This window comes from Cinclus cinclus, chromosome 9 (assembly GCF_963662255.1).
Source record: "Cinclus cinclus chromosome 9, bCinCin1.1, whole genome shotgun sequence".
NCBI classification, from domain to species: Eukaryota; Metazoa; Chordata; class Aves; order Passeriformes; family Cinclidae; genus Cinclus; species Cinclus cinclus.
The window spans coordinates 1,006,642-1,028,857 of NC_085054.1; the positions used below are offsets into that span (position 1 = coordinate 1,006,642).

Consider the following 22,216-nt stretch of genomic DNA (forward strand, 5'->3'; position numbering starts at 1 on the left):
TATGAAGAGTATACTTGATTGACTGTGAGCAGCAGATTTCCTCTTGGTATTCCTGTAAGATGATTGAGCTGGTCTAGTATCTCCAGATGAAGGTAACAGGTATCTCAGACACAGCAGAGACAGCTAACACAGAAGCAAGTAGTAAGCTCATCTCTACATAGATTCAATACATCATTTAAATCTAAGGACTGCTGAGATTTTTTCTGTTGGCAAAACACATGGCCAGGGGGCAGAATTCCTTACACATAGCTATTGTATGCTTTATTTATAAACGGCAGTCACTGTAGCATCTAGGCACTAAGATAAAATTTATACAGAGCTAATAATTATGGTCAGTATTTTCCACTATTACTGAGTTTGCCCACATGCAGAAGTTAGCACTGTATGGCAGGACAGGAGTTTGCAGGTTTGTAACCATTCCATATTCATTTTATGTATTGGCTTTTATTAGGAGGTGGTTGATTCTCTTTTTACAACAGGAAAAAAGCCTGCTTTGTCTACTTCGAGTGCAGCAACTGTACTGTTAACTCACACCATATCTCAATGTTTGTTAGCTTTTACATATGGACAAAGTCCAAAGATTAATTTCAAAATTCCAGAGAAAACTGACAATGTTTTAAAACAACATTACAGCAAATTGTTTATGAATCTGCTGGTATCCTTCCTGAATAGAAAGCTACATAGAATACTGTTGTTTTCTCACTCTCACAAAAAGTAAAATGTGTAAGTCTTGCAATAATCTCACAAATATTCAACTCACACTGATTGAACAAATGATATAAGTAACAGTTCTATATAAGCAGTACATTCTAGTTTGTCTAGACACAAATGTGGCAGCTTTTGAATGTAACATAAAATAATTCAAAGTATACTTGGCTGTGTGGTTTTTGTGATAGTCACAGTGTGCTTGAAATGCATTGAGTTTTAACCAGCATACTTTAGACTTGCAAGAGATGCAAGTTCAGAACACAGACACTGCATGGCACAGTGAGTAAAAAAAGGTCCATTTTCACAAAGCAGTATAGTGAAATACCAAAGTGTCTACAAGGCAGAATATTGCGATGCTGCACTGATATGAGTCATGTGCTTACACACAGTTAAACCACTCCATTTTCAGAGACATGAAATAAACACCAGAAAAGTTTTCTTAGCAACATGAATAAAACCATTAATTTTTTGTAAAGTATTCACAGTTCTGTCCACTTTCCCACATAATGTAAACTACTGATCATATTAATTTAGGCATTTCTGTGTTGCAATTTTTCCCATCTCCAGCGTTAAGTTTCCAGGGTGCAGTGTCCTATATAAGTCCTATATAGAATGAACATTACACAAAACAGCACAGCACATGTAGAAGAAGAGAAAAGGTTACAAAGTGTGGGACTCTGTATAAATGCATCCGTCCAAAGGCCAGCACTGCAACAGACAAAGGGAGTGGAACTTTGGCTGCAATCTTCAAGAGTTTACTGTAAGAAAACAAAGAAAAAAATTACCATTTTGTAGCCAGATATGCAGAAAGTATGCAAATTTCATTCTCCTTTGTACAGTAATTTATATTTCAATGCTTTGTTCATCTTTAAAACTGAACAACTAGGTCTAATAGGCCATAAAAATTGATGCATAAGCAAGAGATTATTCAAAAAGGTTAATGTCATTAAAAATATTATATTAATTTAGAAATTTGTTCTCTGTAACATAGGAAGACTGGTTTAGATCACTTGAGATAACAGGTATTGGTCAAGAGGATAAATGACATTTGCTATTAGTGATTGTCATTCATGAGGCATTGACTAATTTCACATCTCAACAAGAAATATTCTGTCAGCAAAACAAAATTCTCAGAACTTCTTAATTCAGTAGGGATCATGTATTTCGATTCCCATAAGGGGAGCTACAAGAACATAACTACAATCCTTTAGAATTCCCTTTTCCTTGTAACTGACTGACAATAATTGTTCAATGTATCTGGATTCGGTGACACTCGAAAGGATTCAAAGAATCACGAGTTAAAAAGTCACATTTCAAGAAGTTGTTATGCAGCCAACTGCTTACACAGCACATACTTCATTTATTTCCATGTGGCAAATACAAAGGATTTTTTCCTCTTAGCTGAACTAGAGGTACTTTGCACACATTTTAGCTCATCTTTTAGACATAACCATGAGTTCATTAATCTCTATAGAGGCTGAACAATTACAGCACAAATTAAGTTTTACCACACAAATGGTAATTCACAAAAAAGCAGGAAAGCAAAGCTAGAGACTGGGCTACAGTACCTTGATTTCACTTCAGAAGTACTTGAATTCATTACAATTTCTAAAATGCATATGAGGATAATAGCTGTGGATCTACAGGGATCAGGATCAAGTCTAACACTGTACCTGCAAAGAAATGGTTTACAAAGCACATCACTTATAAACCAGGCTGCCAAAAAATATCCATATGTTGATGACAAAAAATATACATTAAATCTATATGGCATCCCATCCTGATTTTAAATCCTTTATGAAACACTACTTTCTTCAACATATCACTTACCCACTTGACACCTATTTACACCACAATACAAACACAAGAGAAAACAACAATAACTAACACAAGTCTTTAAAACTCTGTGATAACTAATAAGGCAAAGAATCAAACATTTATGACTTCTATTATCTTCAAAGGTTCCTGTAACTTTCTTCCACCTTAGTGTCAACTTAAGAATTTACCTGAGATTTTTTAACCAATAAATTAAAGATGGCAAGTTGAGCAGCACAATCCACGTGAATAAATTAAGGATTGCAATGTGCATCTTAAGAGTGCTCACAGCTTCAGCAAGTGTTTTACTGTTGGAAGGAGACTGTGTTGTTTCTGGAATGCTGTCCACTGAACCCTGGGCTTTGACTGTGTGTGTACTGGAGTTCTGTGAAGTTTCTTTTGAGTGGCCTGAATCCTGGAAATGAAAGATAGAGGTCACAAAAAACGTGCACAGGCTTGTAAGTACCCATGCTGGGGAAAGAGGAGGGGAAAAATATCCTAACGGTATCACACCAGCCACCATTTAGGAAGAAAATTTGCAATTTATGCCTCAAAAGCAAAGTTCAATAGTTCAATTTTAAAGTACCTAAATTTAATCAGAAAATTCTTGTACACTAATAATTTTATGTCTATGGAAGAAAATAATGGAGATTGTAGATGCCCTGACACAAATGAAAAGGAGTTCCTGGAAGGGGGAAGAACAAAATAAAAGGAGTAATAAAGCATGGGGTGAAAAAATCACAGATGATCATTCACAGGAAAGACATAGGAAATAATGAAACTGGGAGTAACATTTTATGCATAGGAATAAGTAGCAAAGACAAACAAATGAGTTGGCAGTCACTAACTTCCAATGACAGAAAAAACCCCACAAATGAAACAAAAAATTATACAGAGATGAAAGGAGAGGATTTTCAACTAAACACATGAACAATCCACCCAAAGAAATGCAAAGACAACTTTCAACTTTTTCTGTCAGACTGCTTTGTTCTATGGTTGCAAAAAAGAGCAGGTAGTTAATCATATGCTGTTATCCACACCTGCTTACATCATTGGTCCTATACCTTAAAGTAATCCAGAAAACAAACTTCATACTGCGTGAAACCCAACACTTCTTCACTGCGTTTTAAACAGCTCCCTATTTACTGCAGTCTCAGTCTATACTCATCTAATACATCCTATTTGTCATGTCTGGACTAAAAGAACCTTGAACTCCACATGCAACCTCTCTAGAAAAATACAGTTTTACCTGCAGTATAGATTATCACCTATAAATTTCATTTCTTCAAGATATGCCATGCATAATCAAATACCAAAATTCAGACAAACCCTGTTATCTCTGTGTGTATTCAGAGACAGAGTTTTCTTCTTAGATGACACGTTCACACTGCAGAAACTTCAAACAGCAGTCATGTGTGGTGGAGCTGGCTGCTCATGGCCTGGCTGCTCTTTCACATCATATATGCAGCAAGTGAACTACAGCTACCCAGTCACTGCAGCACAGCCTGAGAGTACCAAGGCAGAAGTTTGCCAAACAATTTTTGGGCACAGTTTGGAACAGAAGCAGGAAACAGACTCACCCTGTTGTGCATGTTCTGCTCTGCTCTTACAGCCACATGCAGTTTTACAACCTGTAAGACAAGCAGTTGCTTGTTTAGTAAGGATTCTTCACACAAATGCTGTAGTATAGGAGAATAAACTGACAACTCCTTACTCTCCAAGGGAGCTATTAGACTTTGTTTTTATAATATTACCTGGTTAGAAGTTAAAATTTTTCAATTATCTGAATTGTTTTAGTGTGCTTGTGGGACTACACATTTCTTTGTAAGAAGCATTAACAAAAGAAGAGGAAAAATTCTACAAATTACAGGATTATGACACCGATAAATTAGAAACACCTGCTTCAAGTATGAGAATAAAAATATTTATTTCATGGATGAAAAAAGGCAATTTGGAATTTTGTTCTTAACCTGGGGTTAATTCAAAGCATCTAAAATTTTCAATTCAGTTAAAAATACAAAATGTTTAGCCTTTCAGTACCTTGAACAAGTATTGAAGATAAATAATGAGTACAGCAAATGCACCACAAGTGGTCCAGCTAACCAAAGCAAGAGACATCATCCCACAGAGTCTTCTGGGTGTAATCAACTTATCTTTTTGAAGTTCAGTAGGTCTAAAAAAAAAAAAAAAAATACAGAAACAAAACTCGTGCTGTACTTCTTCCCAGACATCAATTTCTACTTGCTTTCAAATCCACATGTCTAAAATCATGTATAAATTCAATCTGCCCAAAATTCAATCTTGCCCAAGCATTCACACAGAAGCAAACAAACAAAAAAACCCAACTGTCAGGGTCAAGGATCATTGTCATCTAGAAGAACATAATTATATAGCATCACATTGTTTTACCTAATCAGAGTTAACCATAATGAAGAGAAGAGTCTCAGAGATGTAGAGAAAAATACTCCACTCCAATAGGCAATGCCTGTCCCAAAAAGAAATAGAATCAGGGACACAAGAGGGAACCATGCATCCTGACTACTCAGTACAGCAGCATCCACCTCTGGTAGTGAGAGTGATTCCCATATCTCTCTAAACCAGTTAAACCTGCCAAAAACATGAAAGCAGTATTATTTATCACTTCCAATTGCTCTTACAGTTAGGTATCTATCAACCATTCCTTCTACTACAGTCTTTAAATCAAAATAACAGTCAGGTGTTTACAGCGACTACAGATAAAATTATATACCTCCCCAGCAACAGTTTTACTGAAACTTCTGTTTTGGAAACAGCTTTAAACAAATAAATGATGCAAACTCACCCCTGCAGAAACACAACAATGCATATAAGAGGCTCTACTTTGTAGGGCTTTGCTGTCCTAACTAGTTCAAGTGAGAAGTCTGAACACTGGCCTAGAATCAAGAACAGAGAGCATCTCTAGTTACTGTCAAGTCATGAACTTTAACAAAGATCATCCACAACAAAATATAAATTCAGACAATGGTGAGTTGACTTGAAAACAAGATAACCATGTCTTGGAAGAGTCCTGCAAGGCCGCACACTTCACCACCCTTCTCCACTGGGTCACCCACATTAAGGTCATATGGCACATGAACTTCTAGAGACATTAAGCAGTTTGTTACAAACACCCCTTGAATTCTAATGAAAACGCATTTTGTCTGAAGACACGGCTCAAAGCTGTTATGCAAATCTCATCTTCCTGCAAGAAACAGCATTTTCTGCACATTAACAATGTATTTTTAACTTTTACGCATATTTTAAGTAGGCTTCTGATAATTCTAAAGTACTGTTCAATACCAGTATTTCACAGAGAAGGGACTGCAATTAAAATTAATAAGGAAATATTTTGCTACAACACAACCTTGAAGAACTACCAGCCAAGGAAAAATGAAAATGAAGAGCACAGATCCAAGTATTTCCATAAGTTAAAATTTCACATCTAGCTAATCTTTCATCAGTAAATTCAGTAAGCAATTTCTCTAAAAACACTTGTTACAGAAAATATGCAGATTTTTAGAAAGCTACCTGTTGATCTCAGTGTGCTCAGTTGTCCTCCATAAGTAAGAAGAATATTAGAAACAATATAGACTGGAAAAGCACCAGCATGGAATCTTACTATCTGAAAGACAAGGATAAAGGGATAACATCATTTCTATCTATAAAAATATATTGTAAAAACACATACACAATTATTATCATGAAGCCAGAATGATAATGAGATTAGAAAATCTTTCTTAAAAGATCCAGTTTCTCATTTTAATGTGCATTTGATAATCTCCAAAAGCGGTTAATGTTATAGATGGAAAATACTAGAATCTCTCACAAGCAGCTAATGAAACAGGTTTGGATAAATGATCAAATTAGAAACAAACAGGATTTTTTTCCAGTTAAGACAAGTATGAAAAAAAAATCAAGTATCATATTTCAGTAAAGTAAGTTTAAAGCAATTTAAAGGCCACTTTCCAAGCAAAATCTGCATATAGTTATATATGCTTTTGGGCAAAAAACCTTTTGGAAATCATTATAAGCATGCATTAATTGGCCTCCACTCTCCCAAGTCATAATTTATATACCAATAGCCTATAAATTCTTGTAAAATAAAAACTAAATGAAAAATCTTTCCTCTAAATGCAACAGTCACGTAGAGAACCTTGCCAGTTTTATTCCAGCACTACACACAGGTGCTTGCAAATTAATTACTCCTTATATCAAGAGAACTGCAGATGGCCAGTCTATTTTTACTGATGCCCATGTATTCTTCATTGATAACCAAAGAATTGTTGAAAAGGAGCATATGGACTTACTTTTCCCTCCAGCCTAATTGATGCCAAATGTATTTTAAAGTTTTAACACCACTGACTCATCAAGCAAGAAAGTTAAAGTGACCTACAGATATTGAGCTCACCACAAAGCCACATGCTCCACGTTTACAGCAGCTCTTTAGATCTAGAGAGCTTTTCTGCTCCTCCAAGGAGCAGGGTCTGACATTCATCCGGGAGGGATCCTTGCCAAGGGACAATGGTGCAAAATGATCACTGAATAGTGCTCCTCTTGGCATCAAGAAGGAATCTGAAGTGCCACAGTAAGGAAGGGAGGAAGTAAAAATTTCTATAGATGCTACTGACATAAAAAAAACAATTGAGTATTAGCTTTTCTTACCTGCCCAAGAACCTGTAGGAGTGATGTCTTGAGAATTACCTTGAAAAAATATATATATATTGTTTCATACAATGGTAAGCATACAAACAAAATACTTTAATTTTTAAGAAGCAAACTTATGGTTTAGAATACAGCAATCCCACAACTAAAATGTATAACACCTTACTATTAACAATTAAAAGCAAATGCTTTAAAGTTTTAAAGTCCAACTTTCAATACTAATCCAGCTGATGCAAAATACTTGTAACACACACCATATGTCAAAAAGGCCAAACAGCCCACCTTCAGATTTGCTTAATATCTATTTAGATTAATTAGCTACGGTTTAAAGGACTGAATTATGCAAAAATTATCCAGCAATGCAAACTAGCTATAAAATAAAACTGTTTACTCACTTCATACTGACAGTCTGTGGAAGAGTAGATGATTAACTCTGGAAGGCTGCTGTCGTTGTGAGGCTGAGCAATGTGCAGTTTGGCAGAAATCTCAGCAAGAGATGGAACTCTGAAACAGCAATTTACACGGTCACTGCTATCCTTAAAACCAAGCAGAGAAACCAAACATATCTCAGTCTTCAACAAGTGCACACAAAGCAGATCTACCACACCAAGTGTCACCACAAGCTGTGATGAGCAAAATGGTTAAGGAACTTGTTTAGCCTGTCACAAAGAGCTACGTAACATCCTCAATTCCCTCTCCTCTGAACTATTGAGGGACATGGCACTAAGGAAAGAAGACAAATTCAGTGAACACACTGCCTCATAGAGCATGCAAATATGCTGAGTGCCAGGGTAGGAAGAACAGATCGTGAAGAACACAATTCTGTCTCCTGCAAGTATTATGTTGCTGGAAAACATGGGGTTGGAAATTGTGAGGTATTCTTACGATTTCTAAAATAAGCTAGAAATACAGTTTTCCTACCATCTAAAATACAGTCTGGTTGTTCAAATGCATAAGTGACAAAATATATTTCAAGCTGTATCGTTTGATTTTGTCAGGACTATGCAGCTGAAGCAAACATAGGACTGCTGTGTGATGCAAACCCTGGCTTCCAGGAGGAAGCCAGCACCCAGAGCAGCCACTGTTCTCCACTTATGAGAGGGTCAGTGATTATCCTGAGAATTTCATACCAGCATATTTGACTTCCAATTTTCAAGAAAACTGATGAGAACCATTAAGCAAATGATTACTAGGTATTCTTATTCTAAGAAAAGTCAAAACAACTTTGTCAAAAAGGGCAGAAAGGTAAATGAGGGAAAAAATGCCGAAGTTAAACACTTAGAACTGAAGAAACTGTCTCACATCAGAAGTATTACCACAACAGGACACAAATATTTTTCAAAAAACATATCAAGAAGTTATTAATTGTTAAATCCTTACTTTGCTACAGTTATTGAGTCTTCATATGACCAGGGGATATGAAGTCTGTAAACACTAGGTTTTCTTTCTGAAATGGAACAGCATTAAAACATATAAACTTAATGAAGAACCAGATGTGCCAACTGTCTCTAAAAGCTACAGGGCCAGCAAAACAAAGGTGGCATACAGATAACTACACAGAATCGTTGGGCTTGCAGTCACATTGCCAGTGACACTGCACTGCAGATCAGAGTAGTTAGCAGCAAACAAAAATGACATTTTTAAACTCAGGCTGTTACAGGACAAAACAGTGAGAGGTCAATGTTTAAAGGAAGAACAGTTATGGGAAGAGTTCTGCTTTTCAGTATGAAACAAAAGCTCAGTCTAATAAAATCCATCACTTTCTTTTGTTTGAAACACAGCCCTTTAGCAACCTATCCTGTTTATGTAGGTCAACATTCAAATTTGAGTGCCACTATCAGCAAATAAAAATCCTAGCCAAATGTGCTTTTCTTGAGAAACACTTTCAATATCAGGCAGAATCCTGATATAAGGGAAATTCAATTTCCATTTGCTGGAAAGTAACAAAAAGAAATATTAAGGGACTAATGCCTCATTTTTGTTGATCAGTCCCTTCTAAAGTGGGAAGTGAGAGATATCAGCAGACACATTTGAACAGATTATAACAGTATTGTCTAAACTCCACTGCATAAGAAGACTTAAGTTTCTACAAATTTTCAATTTTTTTTAATAAATATGTAGCTTATAAGACTTCTATTTACCTTTGAGTGACTGGCAGCGGCCATCTATATAAATTTTGAAAGCTTGATATATCTAGAACACAAAAAAAAAAAACCAAAAGTCACTCACTTTTCTCCAGACAAACAGTGGTTACATTACCTTAAAAATGTACGCAGCATTCTTACTTGGTTGAAGTGCTGGAGCTGTACATGGTAAAGTAAACCAGTTGAATTTAAGAGAATTGTGCTTGAAGAAAGCCCTGTAAAGGACGTAATATTTTCATTTATTAGATAATTTCATCTGAGAACTCACTACATTTTCAGATCATTTCTTTTCCACAGGAATTATATATTTTCTTATCTGTTAGTCTAAACCCCCATGTTTCTTATTTCTTTGTTACTAACAAAAGCAGTGTCAGCTTTCGTGAAGAACAACCCTCAAAAACTTACCAACCTGGTATTTTTAGGCAAATTTATTATCCAAAGGTTTGTTACATTAGCTTTCCATTTTTTTCCAAAAGCAATATGCTATACTTACCAAATGAAAAAAGAGGTGTTACAGGGAGCTGTACTGTTCTGGAATCCTCTTTGAAGAATTCACAGCCCAAAGTATACTGCAATTGAGGATATTAAAAACAGATTTAAACCAAGCACAAAACTAGAAAGCCTTTATATTTGCCAAATTACATTTCCCAAGTGATCACTCCTCTGTCTTTGCTTACCCTGAACAATGTGCATTACTAATTTACTGCAAGATGCCTCTGTCACAACTGTCTGAAGATACACCAAGAGAAGAACATCACACTCACTTGTGCTGTGAACAGTTTCTTGGCTCATGGGTTATTATACCACAGACTCAGAGACACTTATTTGTGCCACAGAAAGAAATGTCAGATCTGATTAGACTGGAAATTCTAATTCAGTATTCTGTCATTTCCAGGACTGACTGGAAAGGTCTGCCAAAGCCAGATGGGTAACACACTAAGCCTGCAAATGTCCCTCTTACTGGGATCCTGAGAGCCCTTGATGCAAAGATATCCATCTCATTTGTGAGATTCAAACTCTTAAACTCTGCACAACTCAGTCTACTACAACATTTGTGGTTTAAGAGCTTGCAGAGCTCTATGACCTATGTTTCACAGAATCCAGGTGTGGTGCCCTCAATAATCTGTAGTCTCTGCTATCCTGGGTAAGAGAAATGACAGTTCAAAGGTATGAACATTAAGGGAAACAGTCACAGTATAAAGAAAAACACAGAAGATTACCATTAGAATCTCCAACAAGAACTCAAAGAACTGACTGGAGAACTGTGGCTTTGTACACGTTTCAAGTGCTATTCATGCCTTGCTGTTTGGTATTTTATCAAAGTGTTTCTGAGCTTACAGAAGCTAACAAAAGCTACTTTCAAACCCAAACTACAGTGTGGGTCTATGGTTTCTCAAAGTAACTTAGTACATATTTAATATACTTCCTTTTCCTCCTATCATAGCACCTGAAAGTTATGAGCACACTGAACAAGCAATTCCTGAATGTCATATTATTTTACCTTCTTGCCAGCTGCAGGTGGTACCTGAATGACAATGTGGGACAAAGAAGGATAGTCCAGAAGTTTCAGCATGACAACCTTAAAAAGGAAGGAAAAAAGAAAAAGAAAGAAAGAAGAGCCACCATGAATGCACCCCTTAGCTTTCCCCTTGCCAGCTCCCAATTCTCTGCTTCTTGTACCCTCTTCCTGTGGAATACAACCTGTTCCAAAGCTCCAAACAGAACAGCTCCTTCTCCTCTCACTTGCAACCACCCCCTAAAACACCCTTCCCTCCTGCAAGTTAGGTACACACTTACCTTGGTGGTTGGAAGTAACTCAGCTTTCCAGGATAAATCAGCAGCTTCCAGGCTGTCAAAATTCATGCAAAGGATGAGCATAGTTATTATGCAAGCCCAGCAGAATGGCAGTGGATTAATATACCAGCTTCTCTCTCTGAATTAACATTTTAAATTGAGAAGAAATTTGTGTATACTGCTACCACAGCAGTTTATCAAACGACACTAATTTCAGAGAGTGCAAATCTTGTTTGTGCAAAACCAAGCCAAGCAAAGCTCCAACTCTCTCATACAGCATGTGTTAGCCAGGCAACTTCAGACACAAAATAAAAACTTTTCATGAGCCAAAACTGCACTAGCATTGAATTCTCATGCAGTTTTATTAGCATCTGTTAAACATCAAAAGCACATATTTTCCTATGGAAATATCTAAAATAGACCACATAAATAAAAAAATTTGTTAGCTGTTAAAAAGACTTTGCAGCAGTTCTAAAATGTGTTCACACACTGAACTGCAAACATATCCATGTGGTCACTCCAAGTTTTGATATTCTGAATGTCAGGCTACTGCTTTTTTTCTAAATAGTGTTCATGACCTCAGGACACAGCCCACAGCAAACCCACTATTATTAGAAGAGGTTTAAGCAGTAGTCCTGAACTAGGCTAACATGCACTTCCATGCTGATCAAAGGTTATAAAAAGGTGTAACAGCCAACTTCTTGGATCAGGAAAGAGTAATTGTGACATCTGGCTATCTGCTGGAGGCCAGACTCTGATTGTACACCTCAGTGATCCCATAACGGATAAACACTCCCCTAATTCAATTTTGCCTGGAAGCTTTCCCTAATTTGAAGGGTAGATTGAATTTGCTTCGAGTTTATTTTACAAATGTAAGCTAAGACAATGTTTTAAATCCATTTTGCAATGACTGTCATAACAAATAACCATTAAACCACCCACCCTTCTAAATACTTTTCATATGACAGTAGCAATTTTGAAATAAGAAAAAAAAGAGATGCATTAATCCACTCTTTTGAAGGCTCTGTGTGACATTTGATGTCTTTTGTCACAGGATTCTTAAAAAACAGAATGACAGAGTGGTTTGGGTTGAAAAGTCTGGTTCCATCTAGTTCCAACAGCTCTGCCATGGTCAGGGACATCCTCTACCAAACCAGGCTACTCAGGACCCCATCCAACCTGGCTTGGAACATCACCAAGAATGGGACATCCACAACCTCTGTGGGGGAGCTGCTCTGATGCCTCAGCACCTCACAGTGAACAACTTCTCCCTAATATCCAATCTACATCTGCCCTTTCAGTTTAAAGCCACTGCCCATTGCTCTGTCACCTCATGCCCTTGTGAAAGGTCCCTCTCCAGCTCTTGCTATGACGGACAAAAATACAACTCCATGAAGAAGAATATCACCTTTTTTAAGAAAAGATATTCTTTCCTGCTTTCCTGGTGATACAGAAAGCATGAATTATTTACAAGAACAATTTTACTTCCCAGTCCTTTCATACCAAGGATAATTTATATGCTTTAAATTCAAGCACAGTCTCACAAAGCCCTTTTGAATAAAGAACAGGAACAGTTCATACTCACCACATTGATGAATTAGTGTTCATGCAGCCATAAATCCAGCTACTTGTGTCCTGTAAAGTCAATACCATAAAATACTACATGACCTATGTGTGATTGCATTTATAAATATATTAAAAATACTGATTACTTCAAACAATGCAGGAGTTAAAACTGATGATAATTAAAGAACTGATATCGTAATTTTGCAATTATAGGAAAGGTGAAGCTTTAGAGTGAATGATGGGGGTTTCTAGGAACTATTTAAAATAACTTCAATTTTCCACCCTTTGTATGAATAAATATAAGATTAAGCAAACAAGTTTTCATAATTGCTCTTTAAAAATATCTATCTTACATATCACATTTAACCTCTTCTAATTAAAAGAAGCATCTCAAGGTACTCTTTTAAGCAGTAGAGGAATACTTTAGATATTTAATGTTTTACTGCTCTGTCCCTTGAGAATTTAAGTGCTCTGAAGCGATAGTGAGGCAGGTCTCAGACATTTGTTTTGTACCTCCCTCCTCCTCTCAAGCTGTACTAGGCCTGTGTTTCAGACATGACAAGAAGGGCAAAAGTCATCCCCTGTAAGCACAGCAAAGATCACAACATACAGTAAACACTGAAGGTGCCACTGAGAAGGTCAATTAGAAAAGCACCAAGCACAGACAGCTGCTGTTCACAATGGTGGTATGAATGCCATCTTTGGCAAGGGGAGGAGTGGCAACAGGGACAGGCAGGGTGAAACAGGAAAGCATCTCAATTTTCTTGCCACTAATGTAAAATGCATGATTCTGAAAAGTGTATTTAATCCATCTTCAGTTTGCCAAGAGATTAAATTAATTCTTGTATAAAAAACTGAAAAAAAAAATTGGCTGAATGTATGTGTCTCAAGCTATAAATACAAGAAATGCACATTATGGTGTTTCCTCTCCATAGGAGACAAATGAGATGATGCCGTCTCCTCATCTGTCTTCCATTCACTTTCCCTGCTTAGTGAAAGATCTCTGTAGCCTTTCAGGCTCACTTAGATTTTATTATGGGAAAGCAAACCTATAAACAGCTTTCCCAAATTAGAAGTATGGCAAAAATACAGCAGCACCAAAAACACCTTCTTCCTGCAAAACCATCAATACAGAATGGCACTGAATTGAAGGAACACAGTAATGCAGAGCTAACCAGAAGAGTCAGAAAGAAAACATCTGAGGTTCAGGTGGCATTGAAGGTTTCAGATCTTGAATAATAAGTGTGACATGCTAAAACAGGTAGTACCTCTGACATGCATTAGGCTGTGGTTGTAAATGGATAGCAGCAATTTCAACAGCAGCTCATTAGCTGTCTTAAAACTGCAGCAAATGGAAATTTTAAAAACACATCTTTATAAAAAACTCCAGACATTAAAGAAGTATTTTCTCACCAACATACTATTTTCACAGTAAACATGACTGTATGCTTTTCTGTGGCTTGCAAGAGGAAATGCAAAATATTTTCCATCAGAATCCTTAAAAAAAAAAAAATCATTAGTTTAAAAAAAAAAAAAAAACAACAAAAAGCAAACCCCCTCCCCCAACAAAACAACCAAAACAAAAACACAAAAACAAACATAAAAACACAATGGGGGAAAAAATTACTTACATTGTAAACTGAATAAGTCCATTTTGAGCCTTCGACTGTAATCCATACAAAAGCTCCTAAAAATAAATATTTTAGTATGCTGCACCACAGGAACAATTGTCCTTACATCCAAAATCTAGTATTTTACTGATCACCAAGGCCTCATTTCCTATCTGTACACAGATGTAAACTTCATGGGCTTTAATCAACACTGAGGATTGCTACTGCTTAGAATTACATGCAACAGTTATCCTCAGCTACACAGGAAACAAAGCCCTAGGATTGTGTTACTAAACATTAATAGCAAAATTAAAATCCCGTGGATCTTGAAACAAAACAAAGGCAACAAAACAAATCAATCAAGTATATTCATGTAACTATAGGGTGACTGATTAACGATAAGGCAACATTAGAAACAGCCTCAGTCTTTGTTCCTGTCAGCTTTTTAAGAATGCTAATACAGAAACTCATGCAGAAAAACATCAGCCAAGGGAGTAACACACAAAGAACAGGATCAGTTTAAAGGTATGGCTAGGCAAAAAGAGTAAGACAATAATGAAGAGATCAGAATACAAACAATGCCAATTTTCATGCAAAGAGGTATCTTTCTTCCATTTAAGGAGAGTAACAAGTTCATGACAGAAATTCAGCTAAACGTCAAGAGGTCACCAAGAATAGGAAGACACAAACATGAAATCCAATTTAAACCATTTTTTCTTGTTGCTAAAAGCTGACACAAAAAAAAGGGCAACCCTCCCAAAACATCAGTTTCACAACCTCTCTGGGCACCTGTTCTAATGTTTGAGCACCTCCTGATGAAATATTTTTTCCTAATACCTAATCAGAATGTCTTCTGTTACAAGACGATTTCTATTGCCAGCCGTGAACCTGAACCACTGTGAACCTCTGATAAAAATCTAACTTCATCTTCTCTCCAGTTCTTCATTAGGTAGTTGAAAACAGCAACATAATCCCCCTCAGCATTCTCTTTAGGGTGAAAATCCTCAGTGTACTCAGCCTCTTTCTCCCATTTCCTGTGCTCCAGGAACTGCCCATTTTGGTGGTCTTTTGCTCCATATTCATTTCAGGAGATGCCAGTGCATAAATGCCTTCATGTAAGAGGGTGCCCAAAACTGGACACTAAAAGTACAAGCTATTTTAGTGCTTCTGCAGTGTCTTACATTGAGAAAATTCCTGAAATAAAATGATTTGTATAAAATGGTTCAGTGCACTTCAGCAAAATAAAGCTGTGCCCTACAAAAGTTGTGTTTAGACCTTGAGAGTCCATGCAGTTAAAATCTCTCACTTTTAACTCTGCATCCTTAGGAAGGAACTTCACAAGGAAACCCTTAGTGAATGATTCATTTCACCCTGCCATGTCATGGGAAAAACTAAATGACTGATTAAGCAGATCAGAATATTCAGGATTTCCATGAGTAGCACAAAACTACTACAATGGCTCTGCAACACCCATCCAATCCCCCTTGCAACCACTGTAGATAAGACTGCCCTTCCGACATCCAGCAATTCCCAGTTTCTGAGATTTTCTACTGGACAACCTGGTGTAAATAGGACTCCTCAGAATCCAAGCTATATAGAAGTGACAGATTTTTGCACCTACCCCTGTTAACCACTTTAATATCAAAACCAAATACAAGTAAATTGCTTAGGTCTATAACCTGTACAATGATTTAGTATGTCTGAACGAGGACAAAGTGTACTCTGAAACTTTGTTAGTGAGAAGATTAACCATTAACAAAAGAGTACCACAGAAGCCTGTTCAAAAGAAAACTGCTGCACACCTGTGAGGTTTGTAAAAGCTTCAGGATTTTCCTCAAACATCTTTGCAGGGTGTCTCACAAAATGGTGATACAGTACAGACATTCTCTTCTTTGGATCCTCAGTTATCTAAAACAACAGCACATTATCAACTTTTACCAATGTGAGTGATTTAAGATCATCTCATTAGCACATCTAGCAATACAGTTTTGTTGGTGGATCGTTAGAAGTCATTGAGCCCTTTCTGTTCTGAATTCAATACCCTAAGTGCCATCAATAGTCAATCAGTGCAATACAGAAAATCTACACATAATAATGTACAGCCAAAATTTTCAGAACTTTTACATTCTCATCTACTAGTAACACCAGGAAACCATTCCATTAAACTTTATAGACACACATGCATTCTTCCTGAAATGACACTCAGGCCAGAGCTTAAGAAATATTCTCACATTTAGGCTTATCCATGTTCATATATCCAGCTGTATAGCTACACTTGGATTAACTTTTGTTTGAGGTTGGGATTTTTGTTTGTTTGGTTTTGCTTTTTCCCAATAAGCCTTCCAGGATCAATTTTTATCTATTACACTTTCCAAAACTGAGGCCACTACAACTGATTTCTGAGAAGTTTTACACTCTAGCACAGTCAGTGCTGCAGAAACACTGTATTCCTCTTTTTGTCTCTCTAAGTAGCACATTAAAAATAAGTACACATGAAAAACTAGAGGAGTCTGTCTCAAACAGCCTCAGAAGGAACACCTGAAATCCTTCCTCTTCTGTGTCTTGGGCTCTGCTCTTATCTACACATCGTGAGGTCAAATTTACAGCTACAGATCTAACAAAATTTGGTTATCCTGGTGCAAGGTCGACTGAACCTGCTCATTTATGAAGAAATGCTCAGCCCACAGCTCAGCTATAAAGCATTAAGCAGCCAATAATGAAAACTGAACCAACACCTTGTTATTTCTGACTCTGGTCAAACAACACAAAGGGACTTTTTCAGTGACTGATACAAACTGGAAACTATTTTCTCAGTGTGACTTAGAATAATCAAAAAATAGCTTTCTGTAAAATAGGGAGATACTTCTCCTGATTAAACATTCTGGAATGGTAGAAGAAAGTGTGACAGGAAAATATACAGAGATCACATGTACAGACCTGCCTTGTGTTTTCATCTATGAGATCAAAAAAAGCTCTAATGGTAGCCAGGATCAATTCTTTGCACCTAGAAGACAGAGTAAGTAGAATTAAATCTAGAAAGGAAAGATCCAGGGTGATAAAACTGGTCAGAAGAGACTTCACCATAGTATTAAACTGAAGTTAAATTATGGTAGAAAGTGATAAGAGTAGAGAAGACAGCTATGCACAGTCAGTCAATTAACCTTTATTCCATTATCTTACCACACTATGGAGAGATGGTCAGTTGAGGCCCAAGCTCTAGGCACAGCTGAGCTCTGTTCGGGTGAAGAAAAAGGTTAAGCTTTTGTTAGTACTCAACATTCTAAAATTATATGGAAACCCTTCCCCTCCTTATCTAAACATATTTCCACAATTCTTTAAAAAGAACAGCCTTTATCTTAAGAGTTTCAGGGCTTAGGGTACAACAGAATGACTTCTTCAGTCACCAATCTTGCAAGCACTGAAGCTGTGCAAGATGGAAATTATAAAAAAAAAAATTACCAAATTGTGTATGTTAGATAGCAGAGACCAACGGTGAAAGGGCAGAAAATTAAGTGGAGGAAACTTATCAAAAATTTTTTGCAAGACTGCTCCTATGACTAATCTTACTATTTTAATAACTGATCCTGGCACACGAGAATAGCAGCATGCCCACGAAAGCTGTTGTTGAGAAACCAAGAGTGTCCTCAACAGAAAGAGCCATCAGAACATCACAGAGAAAGAACTGGACAGTCTGAAGCTATTGCTTGGTTTAAATTGATTTTATGTATTACATTTTAGGGACTAACAGTATAAAAAAAAACCTCCCACAAATGGAGCTCACCAGCCTATTGCTCAATATGACTCAAATAAACTATGAACTATTAATGCATCATTGGGAAGGAAAAACCCAAATTGAACAAAAACAACCACAACACAACCTCCAAAACAAAACAAACAAAAAACAGAAATAACTGGTACCACTGCTCGGGAAATCTCATGCAAAATTCTGGCCACCAACACTCAAGAGAAATGAAAGTAGAGCAGATGCAGAGAAGGGTTACTAGGACAAAGGGAATGCAGAGTTAATCCTCTTAGCCTAGCAGGATCTGAGCTGAGCCTATTTATAGACAGCTTTCTGTACAACACACAGGGAGGTAAACAGCAAGGGAATGACAGCTATTTCATACAACATTTTAAGCAGATGTCAGAAGAAGGGCAATAAAAACTGGCTTCTGCACTACATGGAAGTTGGAAATTACAAATTTTCCCCTTCCTTGTGAGTGTTTTCCAGCTTCTCCACGTAGGGAACAAGTTGACGGAGAGGGCATGGAACAAATCTAAATACTTTCTGATGACCCTTGATTCATTTTGAAAGGACAGATGCCTCAAAAAGCAGTAAATTTGACTTGATGACCCTCTACATCCTTTCTATTCCTTAATTCTTTGAAAAATAACGAATACAAAAAGGTACCATGCCAGAGCATCTGGCATCATCTTTTATAATACAACACTACTTCTATACTGCACATTCACCTTTCTCCATATACTTGCAAAAACACAGGGAAATAAAACCTGAGTTTTGGAACTGAAGAAGTGCAAGCAGGTGGTAAGAAGAAACAGTACCAAGTGATAGATGATTCCAATCAGTGCCACACATACTCCTCCAGTGGAGGCTCATTTAGACTACATCAACTATTTACAATTTTATAAACACAAAGTATCCATTTAGTGATTTAACATACAGTATTTTCATATTTATTTACACTATGCTGCCCATATAAACACTGATACATGCACTACATAAATAACTATCTAACACAGTTCCATGCAAAACCAGAAAAAACAGTTTGCTTTTTTACCACAACAGATAAGGCACTGTCATGTTGACTCAATCTTGGTAGAAAAGCCAGTCCTGAACGAACTTGGTAATCTCTGAATCCTCCCGCCACAGAAAGGGTAGTTAAATTTCTTAAATCTTGGGCCTTTAGAATCCAATGATTGTTTACAGCTGTATAAAAATCTATAAAATATATTAAAATCAATCACAATTTTCCCATAAGCCTATTTGATATACAAAAAAATCCCCTATATAAACATTAACTAGAAGCTTCTGTAAGCACCCCTGGAGATATTTGAGCTCTGACTATCACTTGATTCATGTAAGAGAGGAAAATTACTGTTTTAACCCAAGGAGGTAGCAGTTAGGAAAGACAGATACATTTTCTGTATCAGCTGAGCACATATTTGGTTAGAGTAGCAATCCACAGGTTTATCTGAAGGACAGACACAGATGTACTTGAAGTCCAGAAACAGCCAGTGAGGAAGAAGCACTGCACTGAAATCAGCTGTAGGATGGAGAATTAATACAAGCACAGTAAATCAAATCCAGCAGCTAAAGATAATCCATTCCTCTTGGGTGTCACAGAGAATAATGAAAATTAATGTCTGCTCCCATTCCTTCACCAATTCCCTCAGTATCTACATGTAGCAGCACAATTATCACTAAACATATATTTAATCTGTAGAGTTTAATCAAATCTAGCTTTTCAGGAAATGTATACATGTGCAATGATTATACTTTATTTATATGCCACAATTATTTAGGCGAGGGAAAATATGATCTTTTTTGTAATTATTTAAAATATCTAATTACAACTATAGTTATATTCTCATCTCTACAACCTTTGGGTATGAAAAACATTAAATTTAGCACCTTCTACAGAACTAACGCTATCTCATTGATAAAAGGTAAAAGTCATTACAGAGGTCAAGTTTTAAAAAAAGAGAAAAAAAAAAAAAGGAGGTACATCATTCACCAGAAAGCTTATAAATTTAGTAACATGCCCTGCAACTGATTAAATTACAAATTACTGAGAGCTCCAGGCCTCACACAGAAACTCAAGTCCACATAATCCATTTTGTATGACACTTGACTTTCTCTGAGAACCCTGGCACCCTCAACTACCTGAGTAACAAAGGAACAGATTCATTACAGTAAATAAAGCAGCACATTTTGCTGTTAGTTTGCAAGAACCTCCCCATTAAAGCTTGAGAGGATCAATAAAGAAAAAGAGTGGGATTAGACAAACGCAATACTCACCAGTAAGATATTTGTCTAAAGGCATTACAGGTGCAATGTGAGGTGTGGCTTGTGTAATGAGGAGGTTTATAAGTTCAGGCTTAAAATTCTTCAGCGTGAGCAATGCTCTTGCAACAAGACCACCCATGGAATGCCCAACTATTGCTACACTGCTCGGTGCAAATTCTTGATCCTTCAGCAAAGAGCAATCAGACACATCAGAAACAGATTTGATATTTAACTATTCTTATTAGCTATAGACTAACCCCCAACCCCCCCGCCCCCAAATTAATTTATGGTCTTTCAAGGACAACATGAATTAGCATCAACTCAACAAGCTTACAAACTGAATAAAAATTTACTTGCTATCTCATGAAAATGTGCTTAATATGAAGTATCCAGCTCAAAAGGAAATACTGTGTAGCCTGTATTAATAAGCTTATTTTAATTTCTGAGACTTTCTGAGAACTTTCCCACAGAAAACTGGATGCAGGGCAATACTGTATGAATATTTTATTAAGCTACAGATGTTTTATGTCTCTACTAGGAAAAAGGCACCCGTTGTATATGGAAGTATTTATTTAGAAGCACAACACAGAACCTCACCAAAGCTCTGGGATTGTCACAAGTACTAAAAATCTGTTAAAGAAAAGCAATTATCTATTGCATTATTATCACCTTCAAATATCTACACACATTAAGAAGTCTCCCTTCCCTACTCATCACTCTTCAGTTTTGCAGCAGGAGACAGCCCAGAATTCCAATCCCAAATGGAAGTACATTACTCAGCACGTGTCACTACTCACCCTGTACAACTTAAGAATTACTTTTATGCATTCATGCACAAACTTGGTCTGTCGTTGCAGGCTACCACCATACAATGCAACCAACTCCTCATTAAAGTTGACACTGAAGAAATTAAAATGATACTTGAAGTCAACATCTTCTGCTTTTCTAAGTGCAATGGAGCCAAGAGAACGTACTAGAAAAAGAAACCAAAACAATTAGAACAGTCCAACAGCCACTGCTTAGCACCATTTTAGCAGAAAAACACATAAATACATAGGCAATTCAGAAACAAATACATTAAATCAATTTTTCACCTCAAGCCATTTATAAAAGACATTCAAAACCAAACCATCTCTTTTTAGCTTACTGCTGACTACAGAGATATTTTACGTCAAGAACAAATTTATACAAGCATCAAGGATTATGTTCCTCCACTTTAGGGTTGCTTTTCTCATCTAATTTGCACCTTCTTAGTGCCACCAGGACAAGAAGGCATTCTTGATTTCAACTCCAGAGGCATTCCTACTGCTAGGCTTTCCTAAAACTCCTTTGAAGGCCATCAACTCTACATTCCCAAATGACAACATTCCCAAGTACCACTAAGTATGGGGGATTGCAAAACCAAACCCTAAAGGACACTTGTCCATCTAAAACCTTGAGTGAGAAAATGTTCACTTTCCAAGGTCTTAATTCTGCCCTGTCTCCCCTGTCTATTTAATACAGCCTTCTGTGTACAGAATTGTCCCCAAGTTTCCATGGAGACAATGCAGGATGGGAACAATAACAGCTGCAAATAAGGCAGCACAGTAGCAGATGAAGAAAATAAAAGAGGAAGACCCAAACGTGTCTATATAAAACAACAAAAGATGGTCACAGAGGTCTGCCGAAATCCAGTACATAGGAGCAAGATTCTCCTAGAGTGCAACAGGCTGAGAGAACTGAAGAACCCTCCTTCTCAGATCATCTTTTACTCAAAGTCTAAATTTTATACGTTTTACAAATTTCATTTTAGTGCCCACAAAAGATGAATTAACGTTTCAAAATTGCCTGTAACACATCAAAAATTCCTGAAGGTGGGTTGTGACGGAGCC

The 22,216-nt window shown here is 36.8% G+C and overlaps 1 protein-coding gene across 1 annotated transcript; it reads right to left on the reverse strand.

The window, feature by feature from the left end:
* Positions 1–468: 468 nt before the first annotated feature.
* Positions 469–20,600, reverse strand: PGAP1 (post-GPI attachment to proteins inositol deacylase 1). The gene is made up of 24 exons (XM_062498007.1): positions 20,358–20,600; positions 19,117–19,277; positions 17,498–17,550; positions 17,255–17,321; positions 16,120–16,225; positions 14,339–14,394; positions 14,121–14,204; positions 12,727–12,776; positions 11,145–11,196; positions 10,849–10,926; positions 9,841–9,916; positions 9,489–9,562; positions 9,345–9,396; positions 8,584–8,650; positions 7,599–7,707; positions 7,204–7,242; positions 6,070–6,163; positions 5,345–5,435; positions 4,933–5,130; positions 4,564–4,696; positions 4,104–4,154; positions 2,715–2,938; positions 2,277–2,381; positions 469–1,466 (listed from the first exon to the last, which is right to left on the reverse strand). The coding sequence occupies exons 1-24, from the start codon at positions 20,482–20,484 to the stop codon at positions 1,328–1,330; spliced, it is 2,286 nt and encodes a 761-aa protein (XP_062353991.1). The 5' UTR covers positions 20,485–20,600; the 3' UTR covers positions 469–1,327.
* Between the last annotated feature and the right edge of the window lie 1,616 nt (positions 20,601–22,216).